The following is a 12,660-nucleotide window of genomic DNA, read 5'->3' as shown; positions in this document are numbered from 1 at the left end:
TCACATTTTCTGACTGTATTGAACATTTTCACAAACTGTGGGTATAAACTTGCAATTTTTCAAGTGATTTTGAATGAAGTTATTTTGTTATGGTTTTGGAAATGGATTTTACGATCCCTAATCAGGCTTATTTAGCACTTTAGGCTAATTTTGGCCACAAAGTATGTGCTTTTTGTTTAGTAAGTTTAGTTGTTTAGTTTATTATTTTTTATATTCATTTCAGATTTGTGATGGTGAAAGTTTCAGAAATATTTAATACTGTGTGCAAAACAATCCTGCAACCTTATTATACCTTGTCATAAAGTGCACATAAACAATATTACAATATAATGGTTTTAACTTGTATAGTTATGTGACTACCTTGAAACCAATAATGGGGTGTCTCTTTTGATGACTCGGCTCGGCTCTCATCCAAGTTCTTCATGGGCACAGTAGCTTGCAGCGCCCTCTACTAGTGAAAGTAATAATGGTTTTGAACATGCTGTAAAACGGGGACAGCACCAATCCGGGACAGGTCACCCTAAAACCCTAAAATAAACTTCTTACTGGCTTAGTATTTAAATATGTCATGGACGATGGGGGATCAACGAGTCTGGGAACTACCGATTAAGTTCTTATGAAGCCGTTTTCATCATGATGACCAATGTAAGAGCTTTCAGGTTTTACTTGGTTAGCAAAACCTGACCCACACACAAGCACAGACAAATACATTTGATGTCGATTCAAAATCATTTTTTCTTAGGAGGAGAAAAAGAAATAAGCCTACAGCTGCCGGGTCTGATATATAGCACACTGTTTTATTAGTATATTTAGCTTTGTGACGTACAGCTTGGGAGAAAAAAAAAAGTCACAATGTCATGTCGGTGACATTTTAGCAGTGACAACCCACTGGAGAAAGCTTCATCTCAAATCATTGGTTTTCATTAATGAAAGTGATATGTTAGGAGCCGCCCATGCTGTTTGCATTAAATAACAAAAATTGATTTTTTTTTTTTCTCAGTCTTTCGGTTTCTTCACATATGTATCAACACTTTTCCAACAAATTAAAATATTTAGCCACATGTACTGAAAAAGTATTCACTGTTACACATATAACACAATAAATATATAAAAAAAGATTTTGTATATATTATGGGGAAATGGGTTGCCAATAGGATTTCTTTTCCAACTATAAAACAGCAATCATTTACCTGAGGTTTTCACTCTGCTGTCCTTGTACTCGAATACTTGATAAAGGGTGTGATGATGGCTTTTTAACATTAAGGAACATACGGCCATGTTGTCCCTAATGTTCAGACGAAAATATTAATTTATAATGAGTCTTCTTCATGTTGTGTATCTGTTGACAGCAGTTAAAGAAAGGGATTGGGATCAGACTGTCTGGTCTTACTGTTAAATCCATGGAACTGTTAAGTCCCATTTCCCTTAACTATAAAAGGAATCAAATCAAATTAAGCAGTGCCTGAAAAGAAAAAAAGAAAATATCTGAAATCAAAATAACAACAAAAAATAAGGACAACAACAAAAAAAGAAAGAGAATCTCAAAAATCTGTACATGTAAACATCACACTTCCACTGAGTCCAAAATGAGAAGGAAAGAGACAGTTTCACATTGGTATTAGGTACATATCAAAACGTCAGCAGCTCCTTATACAGGAGAAATCAGGAGGAAACCGAGACGGGATGGTAAAGATCCAAAGCACCAACAAATTAGAAAAGAGAACAGACTAAACATGGAACCACGTGAACTTGAACGCAGCTGTACACCACTGTGGTAGAAAAATAAAAGTCATTTCTTTTTTGTCAGAGCTATACATCTGATCAAACCAGAGCATTTATAAGATGTGTAGTTTTGCAGCAACCATAACCAGCATCACACCTGAATGCAAAGCCTGAACTCGCATATGTCCGTCTGTCTGTGTGTTTGTTTGTGAGTGATGCCTTTGAAATATTATGTACAACTAAAAGGGCCTGTCATATCACAGTAGATTATGGTGCAGATTGAACCAAAAAAAAAGACACTATGAAGGGGCTCTGAGGTACCTTATGACAGCAAATATGGAGAGCATCTTATACAATAAAGAGACAGACATATGATAATCGGTTTGGTTAAGCCCCTTTAAAGGCACGGTGCATAACTAATCAGAGAACAGTTTCCCCAACATCTCAGTCATGCAGTACAGAGATAACAGTTGAGGAATCAGGCATCAGGCTCTAGCGGTAACGAACACTGTAAAACCTGTGCGGTGTGGGATTGATTTCGCCCTCGGTGTGTGTATCTGCAATCCGATGTGACCGTGGTTTGGCCGGCTGCTTGGCATGTTGACATCCTCGTTTGGAATGTTATAGGCATACAGGACAAACTTCAAATGTGATGTCGGTACAAAACGGTTCTGAAAAGACCACTTGCGATACAAAAAGAATTACAAAATAATAGTAATCAAGATAATTATAATAAAAATAGGAATCAGATAAAAAGGTTTTCGACAGTGGGCCCCAAGGCGTCCTCGGCGACTAGCGTGAGAACTCGGATCTGAGAGTGAGAGATGCTCTGATTATGGCTAAAATAGCCCTCACTCTCCCGGGACACACACACACGGAACACAGAGCATGGAAACAGAACTGAACTAGTTACACCTTTTTCAAGATTGTCGTTTGCCTTGTTTTACAGTTTGTTTTTCAGTAGCTGTCCTTGAGCAAACCGGAGAGAAGAAACACCTTACGAAAGGATGAACGCTTTGCTTTGCTTTTTTCTCGGCTTCTTTTCCACACAGATGCGGTTACCAGTTACATCTCCATCGTACTTTTTTTTTTTTTAATCCATAAAAGAGCTCGGTAGCATGTGAGGTTGGCATATCATCATCAGTTTTGGCGGCAGTGGGACCCATATCAGACCTCAATGAGAGAAAGACAGATGACAGAGAGCAGCTAGAATCCTCGATTACCTGACCTCTCACAATATGTCTACTGCGGACAACATGGAAAAGAAAAGTAGGTGAGACAGAGAGACAAATAGAGATGACAACAGCACAGAAAAGGAGGAGAGAGTACATTTGATCATGAGGATCCCCCCCGAATCAAACCCCCTTGAATGAGTAGGTCAAAATGTGCATGTCAGAAACATTAGGTTGAATTTCCCTCCAAAAAGAGTAAACTACTTTTAACAACAAACATTTTTTTGTATGATTTAAATCAAGCATATCAACCTCAATTCTCATTACCAAAAAAACAACAACAAAAAGATTCTTCAAATGCTCTATTTTTAATATATATAACTCATTCTGATGTCCTGAAATTATAAAGATTTAATTATCTTTGTGGTATTTGAAGTTCCTTTTAAATCTGTCAATTAAATTAAAAAAATTACTACAGTACATTTACTGTAATATGTAAAAAAAAAAAGGTTTATAAATGAAATTATAATTTACAGAATTTCTAACGAACTTAAATTTTGTCATATTCTAAATTACAAAACAAAACTAAACAAGAAAAACTAGAATGTTACTAGTAGGATGCATTAAGGTAATGAGAATATTTGAGAGAAAAAAGTGCTTAATTAAAATATCAGAAAACAAAAAAACAATGACTTTTGATTATGCAAAAAATAATTTCTTATTTTATTTATTTTGGGGCTAAACTTAGAAATGTAAAAAAATTTTTTTTTAAATATTTTAAAATATTTTAAAGCATTTAATTTTTAAATATTTACATAGCTCCCCTTATTTTCTTATTAAGTTCTCTCCTGAAATAAAGTAAAAGAAACGGTGAAGACAGTCAGAGAGGAGAGAGGTCAAGGACTATTTTGTGATCAGAGCAATGTTAACCAGAGTGACGAGAGGCCTCACGCTGTCCGTTTGCATATGTCTTCACGTCTGTAACAACATTCTAATCAACAACTCAATATCGAAGTGAAGGCCAACCATGAATATGATAATACATTAAGAAATCATTACTTCTATGTGTTCAACATTGTGTTTTGAGCGGCGGTGTCATCATAAGAGGGCAGTGTAGTCTCTGGTCACACTCACTCATCATCATGGCTTTCGATCAGAAGTAGTTCCCGGTCATGTGATTATGAATGTAATGATTCGGAAGGCTCCTCAGCGGGGGTCATGGTAGCCTCTCTGTATTAGTCAGTCTCCTTCAGGGCCAGAAATGTGTTTGATTATCTTCTGCATTGTGATATTCTTTCTCCATCCCCCACTAGCAGTGCACCACGGAGCCACGGATCTCCTCAATCACAGATTAGCACTGCCTCTGTGTGCAAATGGAGCAAATTACAGTGACATGACTGTCAGTCCGTCCCTAAACAAATCTACCTCTCTAATTACCTTTTTTAAACCTCTCTTGTTAAATACTCAGTTCACTAAAGACTCGTTTATGTGTGCGCGCCAAGCTCTTGTTCAAAAGACAATTTGATCCCAGTTGATATTTAAGCACACACTACACTTTTAGAACAAATCAAACAAAAGCAAACACAAGCAGCCCTCAGTCTTGAATCAAACACTCTAGACCAGAACGCAAAACAGCAGTTTTTGTTTTTTTTTGTATTTGGCTTCCATTTCGTTCTTTTTTTTTGTCTTGGATTTTTTTTTTTCGCCTTTGAGGTGCTCTGGTTGTGTTTGGGAGGCTTGAGGTTTCAGGTCTGTGGCGTTACGTTGGAGTCCATAGCAGCAGAGTGGATTAATGGCCATTAAGAAAAGTCAACAGATAAAAGACTAACAAGCTTCCATTCCACATCCTTCCTCTCTATCGCCGTCCAAAGCAGAATAATAAGGTGGAGGAGGAGAGAGGAGGTTCAGGAGAAATAGAAGGACACAAAAGAGACGAGGAGAAGAGAAGGTGACCCGTACAGTGGACACAGAGCGAGTTGGCATCTGTGAGGCCGAACGGGTCCATTCCCAAAACAAGTTCAGTGTCTTCTTGCGATCAATACCTTGAAACGGATCGGAATATATACAACGCATTTGGACGGGGTGGAAAAAGAAAATCTTCACTTCAATTACAGAAACAAATTCTCTCCCACTCTCTGCCTTCGAAGTCCAAATCACTGGACCGCGAAGTTGAGGACGGACAGGTGATCATTTTCTTTTCCCACACACACACACACACACACACAGAGAGAGAGAGAGAGAGAGAGACAGGCTGAGGTATTTCCAGGTGAGCTTCCACCTGTGTATCTAAATGCATAAATTAATCATTCAGAGGTCAGAACGAATGGAAAAGTGCTTCAGGACACAGCGAGTGCTTATTTACAGCAAATACAAAGGTCTCTTAGTTTTCTTCTTGCTCTTTTTATCTTCTTTCTTTCCATTACGCCTCCAAATCAAAAGTGTCTTCAATTAGTTAGTGCCGTCTGGAGGATTCCTCCTTTGAAGTAGCTGAAAACAAAGAAAATCTGAAATCGATGGCTCTCAGCGGGGAACGAATGGCAGGTAAACAGGAGGCTGCGTGGAGAGGAGCAGTACGTGGAGGATTCATCGAACTGTCTGCTTCAAAGATTCATCTCCACGTTTGTCCTCGTTGAAATATGAAGGCAAAAGCTGGATGAAGCTGTGTGTTTTCCATCTTTAAGAGCCAGATGGTTTTCCTTGGTGACTGGGTGATGATCATGTGAGGGACACGGTCAGTTATGTGGTCCAGAGGGACAAGGGTATGAGTGTAGTCAGAGAGAGATGGAAATGGGTTCAGTTCTGTTGTAGTATGAGGTTCTCCAGCTCATCTGCCGATCGTAGCAGGAACGCGGCGGACTCACGGTATCCCGCGATCAGCTGACGCACTGCCGCCACTTCTGTATGGCTGAGCTGAGCTGAAGCCCCGCCTCCTCCTCCGTTCCTGCCGAGACTACTGGAGCTTGACGAGGATGAGTTTGAGGCCAGAGACTTCATACTGAGATCAGTAGGCCCTAAACAGAGAGAATAAAAATATAATTACAGACATAAAAACAACTCAGAAACAGCACATTCACATATTGTGAGAACCACTGTTTAATGCATCATAGTCCTTATAAAATGTAAATGACTTTGTTTATGATACAAGCAAAGTTAAGGCAACTTTGCTTGTATGCGATATCATTTCACAAATAAGGCAATTGTGTGAGTAAGCATCAAGCTCAAACTTCAGCTTCTCTCTCACCGTTGGTCTGGGCGGTAACTGTTGTCAGGGACGCGGGGTGTTGCATGCTGGCACACAGTCCGCTGTAACCACGGTAACTGTAGTTGAGGCCTCCATTGATGTATAGCTGGTCCTGGGAGTAAGCTGAGGCAGCAAGGGAGTACGCAGAGTGGGTCAGCGAGACCGGCTCACGAGAGACCACCTTTTCTAGAGATAACGGCTCATCCTGAGAAAGAATCATTTATATCAGGCTACCTTGGTTTTAAAATTAAGAGACAGACTGACATACCAATGCATCTCCAAGTTTCACATGCATATTCATACACTTATACATCACTACGTACATGTGCCTGGTAGACATCCATGCGCATTCTTTTGGCAGCTTTGCGTGACTCACTCTCACAGGCGGCTGCTAGAATGTTCTCCGCCATGGCTGAGGTCAGGTGGGGTGGCGTGGGTCGGGTCTGCTAGTACACACACAGTACATTTAATATATGAACTATTGTGGACCAATTTTATGGGTCATGGTGAAAGCACACTTCATTTCTGAGAATCTCTTATTTTATATGTAAAATGTGTTTTATGTATAAATGTATAAATATGTCTAATATGAAATATGCATAAATATGTATAATATGAAAATGTATGTGCATTTGGAAAAATGCATTTACAAAACTAGTCTACATTGTGTAATTATTTCTAGCAAAACTTCTTAAAATTAAATTAATTTTTCTCTGAATTTCAACTTAACACTGTCATTTGCAATTACAGTAATTCTAATATTGGGTTTAGACAATTTAATTAAAACTGCTACAAATGAATTTTAATTTTAAATGTTTGCCTGGTGTTAGCTTCATCACAAAAAACTATTTCTCAGCCTCTTCAGTGTTGACCACCAGGGGGCAATATAAGTCACCTAACCATTACAAAGAGCAGCCCAGGGTGGCAGTGTGTACCTCCATGCCGTTCTTCTTCATACGGCGGCAGGATTTGAGGTAGGTACGGATGCGTTTGCGAGCGCGTTCCTGGAACTCTGGGAACTGACGGCTGCAGGACTCAATAATAGCCTGGATCTTCTCTTTAGGCTGTTTAGAGATCGGCACCATACGGTCCAGGTTCTCATCCACAAAGAGACGCACAAACATCTAGAAAAAGAGAGCAATGAATTAGTTCAGCTAAATATGAGGTGTGAGTGAAAGCCATGCCAGACCAGGTTTATAGCTCTTTTAATGCAGCAGAACATCATGAGTTGAATGCCATTTTACTCACATTAAAAGCCTTCAACCTCTCTGGATCCACTCCTTCTACATCATTGATCTTATCGCTATCGTCGTGGTCGTCGTGGTCATCGTCATCATCGTCAGCAACCTGAGACCGACCAACCGTCAGATCTTCAGGACACATCTCCATCTTTATTGAATCGTAGCTGCCTGAACTGTATTGAGGAGACTGCAAAAACACACAAAGAAACCAAGGTAAGTCTTCTGTCTGCAAGAGTGTATTGACAATCAGAAAAGACTTTCAAAGGAAGACATGGACTGAAAGATATCTCTATATGAAAGACGATGTCTACCAATAAGGCCATTCATGGCCACCGATGGTGTTTCAGCTGATGAAAAACCAAGTCTTCAAGGTCTAACAGTTATTCAGACATTCTCTGTACCAAGGGTCTTCAGCTGCATTTCAGATCGTGGATCCGTTTGTTTGAAAGATAGTTTTGCGTTCTTCTTTTCACGAAGACAACACAATTGTAAAGGAGATGGGAAGCAACAGAGGCTTACCATGGAAAAGAGGAATGAAATGAAAGTTCCTATTCAGACTGGAGCCTTGCTCAGCATATTGTTTAAACCTCTCTGCATCCGTCTAAATGAAAAACACTCCTTGCCAAGCTAGCTAACTGAATAAATGAGGTTTGATTGAGCGCCTTCGCAACTGTGGGTTCAACTTGCATTGTATGCTCAAAACAAATGACAATCTGTTGTGTAAAAAAAGTCCACAGGCAGTTCCGGGATGTTAAAAATTCAGGTACTTAATGTCCAAGTTGCTACTAAATAAAAACGATACCTGTGAAATTGTAATAATACTGGTATTGACTACTGAAATGTTGGTGTTATGACAACTTTAATAAGCATTTAGCATTTTTATGGCCTTAAATGAATATACCTTGCTATTACAGTCCCTGATATCTCGCTCAAGGCGTAGCTCTGAGGATTTGGGGTATTTTCTGCGCAGCTCCTCTGCGTGCTCAGGGTTAAAGGTCGCCAACATGGCGGCAGCACTGGGCAGGGCCTGACTCAGTCTGTCACTGAGGTTGACTGGTTGCTGGTCCTCTGAAGATGAGGACGGGGACGTCGTGCTGAAGTCGAGTGGTGCCGCGTTACGGTTTCCGTTGCCGTTAACCTCAGCGTACGATCCCGATCTTGCTCCTGTACTTTCACTCACACCGGCTCCACCTTCTGAGGGAGGAGTCAGAGTGCGAATCCCATTGCCACTCCCACTTTCAGAAGATGAATCATCTGAAAACATACACAACACACAGCAAAAAATGATGATGGTTCCATCAGCATACGGCCATTTCTAATGTTCACCAAAACAATGACAATTTCCCAAATAATGTTTCAATAATTTCCTAAATATTCCCCATTTTTGGTCAGTTAGCTGAAACATAGCTAACTGTAAACTGTCTGAAGAGGATACTTTTGACTGTCTGAAGCCCATTCATTGCTGTTTTATAAGGTGAGCCATTTAAAACACATCGTTTATGTTGCCCTCAGAGAAGACGACTTGTTGTCATGCTAACAATGTTAGCATGCTAATTTGCTACACTGGAAGCATTCACAAGTGAAAGTGACAGCCGGTCTGGATCTATATCCACTATGAGGTCCATTCTACCAAACGGTGTATGTGGTGTTCAGTATTTTCCAGTTCGAAGGGCTGGATGTATGGAAATTAGTTTATGAAGAGATCTATACCACAGCAGGGCTGAACAGAGCACCACACACACACACACACTTAGATACACAGAAACATACCCCTTTGCTGAAAACACAGAATATACAACTGCAATACATTTGAGAATTTTGAGAAAATATTCTATAGTCACGTGTTATAAATTTTTTCAATATATATGCATTATATTACCCTTGTGAAAAAGAAGTTTGCTTAATTGTATTCAATGTGTACTTAGTTTACTTCAAATAAAAGTATATTTTAAAAAACTGTGCTGGAAGATAAGTAATATAATATTAAGAAAATAAGACTACTTTAGTCTACTGTACTTAAAGTAAACTTTCACGAGGGGTCAACAAAATGAGTTAAAAAAAAAACTGCATTTGTAATAAAACTTTCTGTAAAGTACATTTATGCTTATGTAAAGTACTTAATGTTAATATATTTAAAAAATACTAAATTGCAAATTCATTATAAAAATGTCATAAATATATTTAAATTCATGACATAAGTTTCAATGACATGAAAGTATATTTTACCATAATTGCTTGTCAATACACCTGGGGACTTTAAAGGGGTCATGTGATGTTTTTTTAAAAATCATTATTTTGTGTATTTGATGTGACAGATTATGTTGACGTGCTTTAATGTTCAAAATACATTTTTCAAATAGTGTACCTTGTAGATCCTGCACACGCACGCGCACACACATGCGCACGACAAGCCAAAATCTGCATTTGAACATTCAATAGCAAATACGTAAACCAATAACAAACCATACATACGGTGGCTGATTCAGAAGTGCCAGATTGTGGTAGCAAAGTCAGTATGACCTCCTCTACTAGGTTCACGAAACAGTCATCTGTTGTTCTGTTGTAAGCAATCTTAGATTCCTAAATGAATCTACTTTCAGAAGGATTAGGGGTGCTCCGATCACGATCGGCTGATCGTTAATGCGCATCTCGACAGTAAAGCCGGTTCTCTAATCAGCGGTTAGCTGATGCGCATTAACAATCGGCCGATCGTGATCGGAGCACCCCTAAGAAGGATAATCAAAGTGCTTTTGCTTTCGTCTCGATACACGCATCATCTCCCGACACTGTTGCTTCATCACTAACTGCAGTTACTGAAACCACCACTTCTTTCTTCGCGTGAACATTTGGGCAGCATTACACAAATATTTCCACAGTGACGTAGACATGTGAGGGCGTGTTAGAACGAGCCATTCTAGGAGGGCGTGATAGAGTGTTAACTTTGATAAAGAATATCTCTTTGGATTTGAGACTTTAGTCTTTGCATCTTTACAGACCAAGAGCTTGTTATACTCCAAAGAGAAAGGAGAAATTGTAATCGCATCATATCACCCCTTTAACCTTATTTCAAAGACAATGGTATTTACAAAATGACAAATATTTGGTTAAATCCTAACTAAGTGGGACAGAAATCACTGTTAAGATCAATTAACTGCATTAAATATAAATAGAAGCTATAATAAATTTTCAATTAATTGCTATTTACAAAAAAGTAATAAAACACGATTGCCTGGCCAAAAAAAATAAAAATCTTGCACATACAAACAGACAACCTCAGCAAACTAATACAGCAGAGATGTAAAGCACTGTGCAAATAAATAAAAAATTGTGAGTGTACAGTTGCAATGTCTATACACTGCTATAGGGGGGGGAACAACAGCGAGGGCACAATTGGGGTCAGCATACAGTGACAGCAGAAAAAAACAGGGAAGAGAAAGAGTGAAGACAGGATGGATTGGATGTAGAAGAGAGGGCACAGGCCTGTTGAAGGAGGGATGGAGATTGGATGAAAAGAGGGATGGGGGTGATGCAGAGTGAGTTAGGAGACGAGGGCAGTGCGGAGCAGGGCAGAGGCAATGAACATCAATGGAGGAAAGGAGAGAAGGATGGGGGGATGGTGAAATTATTAGTGGAGGACACTGGATGAGAGGATGTGAGAATATAAAAACAAGCTGGGTGTTACAGAAAGGAAGAGGGGCAGAAAGAAAAAGGAATGGAAAAATAAGCCCAAGAGTGAGAGAGAGAGGCAGAAGAGACATTGAATGTGTGTAGGGGGTGAGCGTGGCAGAGACAGACGCATATTTATTGGAGTATAAAGAGTATTCATGCAGGGAGAGGAAGGCCAGACTAATGCCTGCCAGCTCTGCTAAAAAGCTCTAAAGCGTTTGCACACACACTCTCGCAGTTTTTCTTGCCATTCCCTCCTTCACTGGTCTTTCAGGAGAGGTGTTTGAATGACAGATGAGAGAGCTCCCAGTGTAATGTCCATAAAATGTGTGAGTGTGCACACGGGCGCTGCGCTGGATGTGTCTCTTGTGCGCCGTGATGTGCTGAATACACGATTTGCTTGCATCTGCTCAGGAAACGGCTGCAGCAGTCATTCTTTTGAAGTGCAGCTGTAGGGCCACGGCTGCCGCTGCGCTTCTCTCGGGTATATACAGCCTGAAAATGTTTGGTGGTTACATTGGCTCCTATATTTCACTTTTTTGCCACACTTGTCAATTGCGAGTGAATTGAGATTTTATACGACATACATTTTATATAAAGTCTCATATGAAATCATAAAATGTCTTTGATAAAAATACAGTAAAATTGTGAAATACTATTACAATTGAAGTAGGGGTGCACGATATATATCGGCTGATGATTAATGCACATCTCGTCAGTAAGGCCGCTTCTCTAATCATTGGTGAATTCCATCAGGTGCCTGATTTCACACAGAGCAGCTGTTACTACACAGAGCCGTTGTTAACTGACAAGCTGCGCAAATCCACGTTCATTATCAATCCATGCTGAATAAAAGTATTACAAAAATATTAATGACCCCAGACTTATTATTGGTAGTTCATATGATATTTATGAATTATATTAATAAAAATATTTTTTTATGGCATTCTATTTATGCAAAGCATGGTCACATGCTTGTGTTCTGATCATTCATAACATGAAAATACGTTTAGTAATTTATGCAAACAATATATTAATTAATCAATCGACATGTTAAAAACCTGATAACCAGTTAAGTAGAAAAAGGTGAATATAGGTTAAAATAAATAAATAAATAAATATAGTCAGCTAGCCAGTGTCACTTTGGAGTATTAATTATGGGCCGTGTCCACACAGAATGAATCTCTGAGATAACTGAACTGATGGAAGCTGCTTCATCATAGTGGTGTAGTATTCAGATCATCTCAGACAAACATACACACAGACCCTTGTGCTTTAACAAGGACAGGGGAAGGGTGTTTGATAACCTTCTCACGATGGGAATCCCCAAAAGCAGGTGGTAGCTTCCTGATGCTCTCCTTTCCCATTTGATGCAAACAATGACAGCCAATAAACCCTCTTAACCGCGTGACAAGAATGAAATATGATTATTCCTGGCTCATGTCACCCGACTGGCCCAGGTCCAGTTCACTCCTGCAGAGAGAGTTCCCCTTTTAATCATCCAGAGTAAAAGTCATAAAAACAAGCTGACTGCTTCTGAGCATCCTGGAGTTTTCTCCATCCATCCATCCTGATTTTAGACTCAAATTCTACCCATTCTACAAATACAACTATTAAA

General features: G+C 39.4%; 1 protein-coding gene across 8 annotated transcripts in view; it reads right to left on the bottom strand.

The window, feature by feature from the left end:
• Positions 1 to 778: 778 nt before the first annotated feature.
• The window catches only part of LOC127944470 (nucleolar protein 4-like), an 85,438-nt gene continuing 73,556 nt past the window's right edge, over positions 779 to 12,660 (bottom strand). For 6 of the 8 annotated variants that reach the window (XM_052540410.1, XM_052540412.1, XM_052540415.1 and 3 more), the window contains 6 exons: positions 8,278 to 8,630; positions 7,384 to 7,563; positions 7,071 to 7,259; positions 6,459 to 6,581; positions 6,136 to 6,340; positions 779 to 5,905 (listed from right to left, as the gene is read on the bottom strand). In XM_052540410.1, the coding sequence (XP_052396370.1) occupies positions 5,688 to 5,905; positions 6,136 to 6,340; positions 6,459 to 6,581; positions 7,071 to 7,259; positions 7,384 to 7,563; positions 8,278 to 8,630 (1,268 nt within the window). In that variant the 3' untranslated portion in view covers positions 779 to 5,687. The remainder of the gene's footprint in view (positions 5,906 to 6,135; positions 6,341 to 6,458; positions 6,582 to 7,070; positions 7,260 to 7,383; positions 7,564 to 8,277; positions 8,631 to 12,660) is intronic. The other 2 variants (XM_052540411.1, XM_052540417.1) reach the window with 1 other exon arrangement.

Source organism: Carassius gibelio, chromosome A23 (assembly GCF_023724105.1).
Source record: "Carassius gibelio isolate Cgi1373 ecotype wild population from Czech Republic chromosome A23, carGib1.2-hapl.c, whole genome shotgun sequence".
Lineage (NCBI taxonomy): Eukaryota > Metazoa > Chordata > Actinopteri > Cypriniformes > Cyprinidae > Carassius > Carassius gibelio.
The sequence above is the reverse complement of the archived record's forward strand: the minus strand, read 5'-3'. Positions and strand labels throughout refer to the sequence as shown.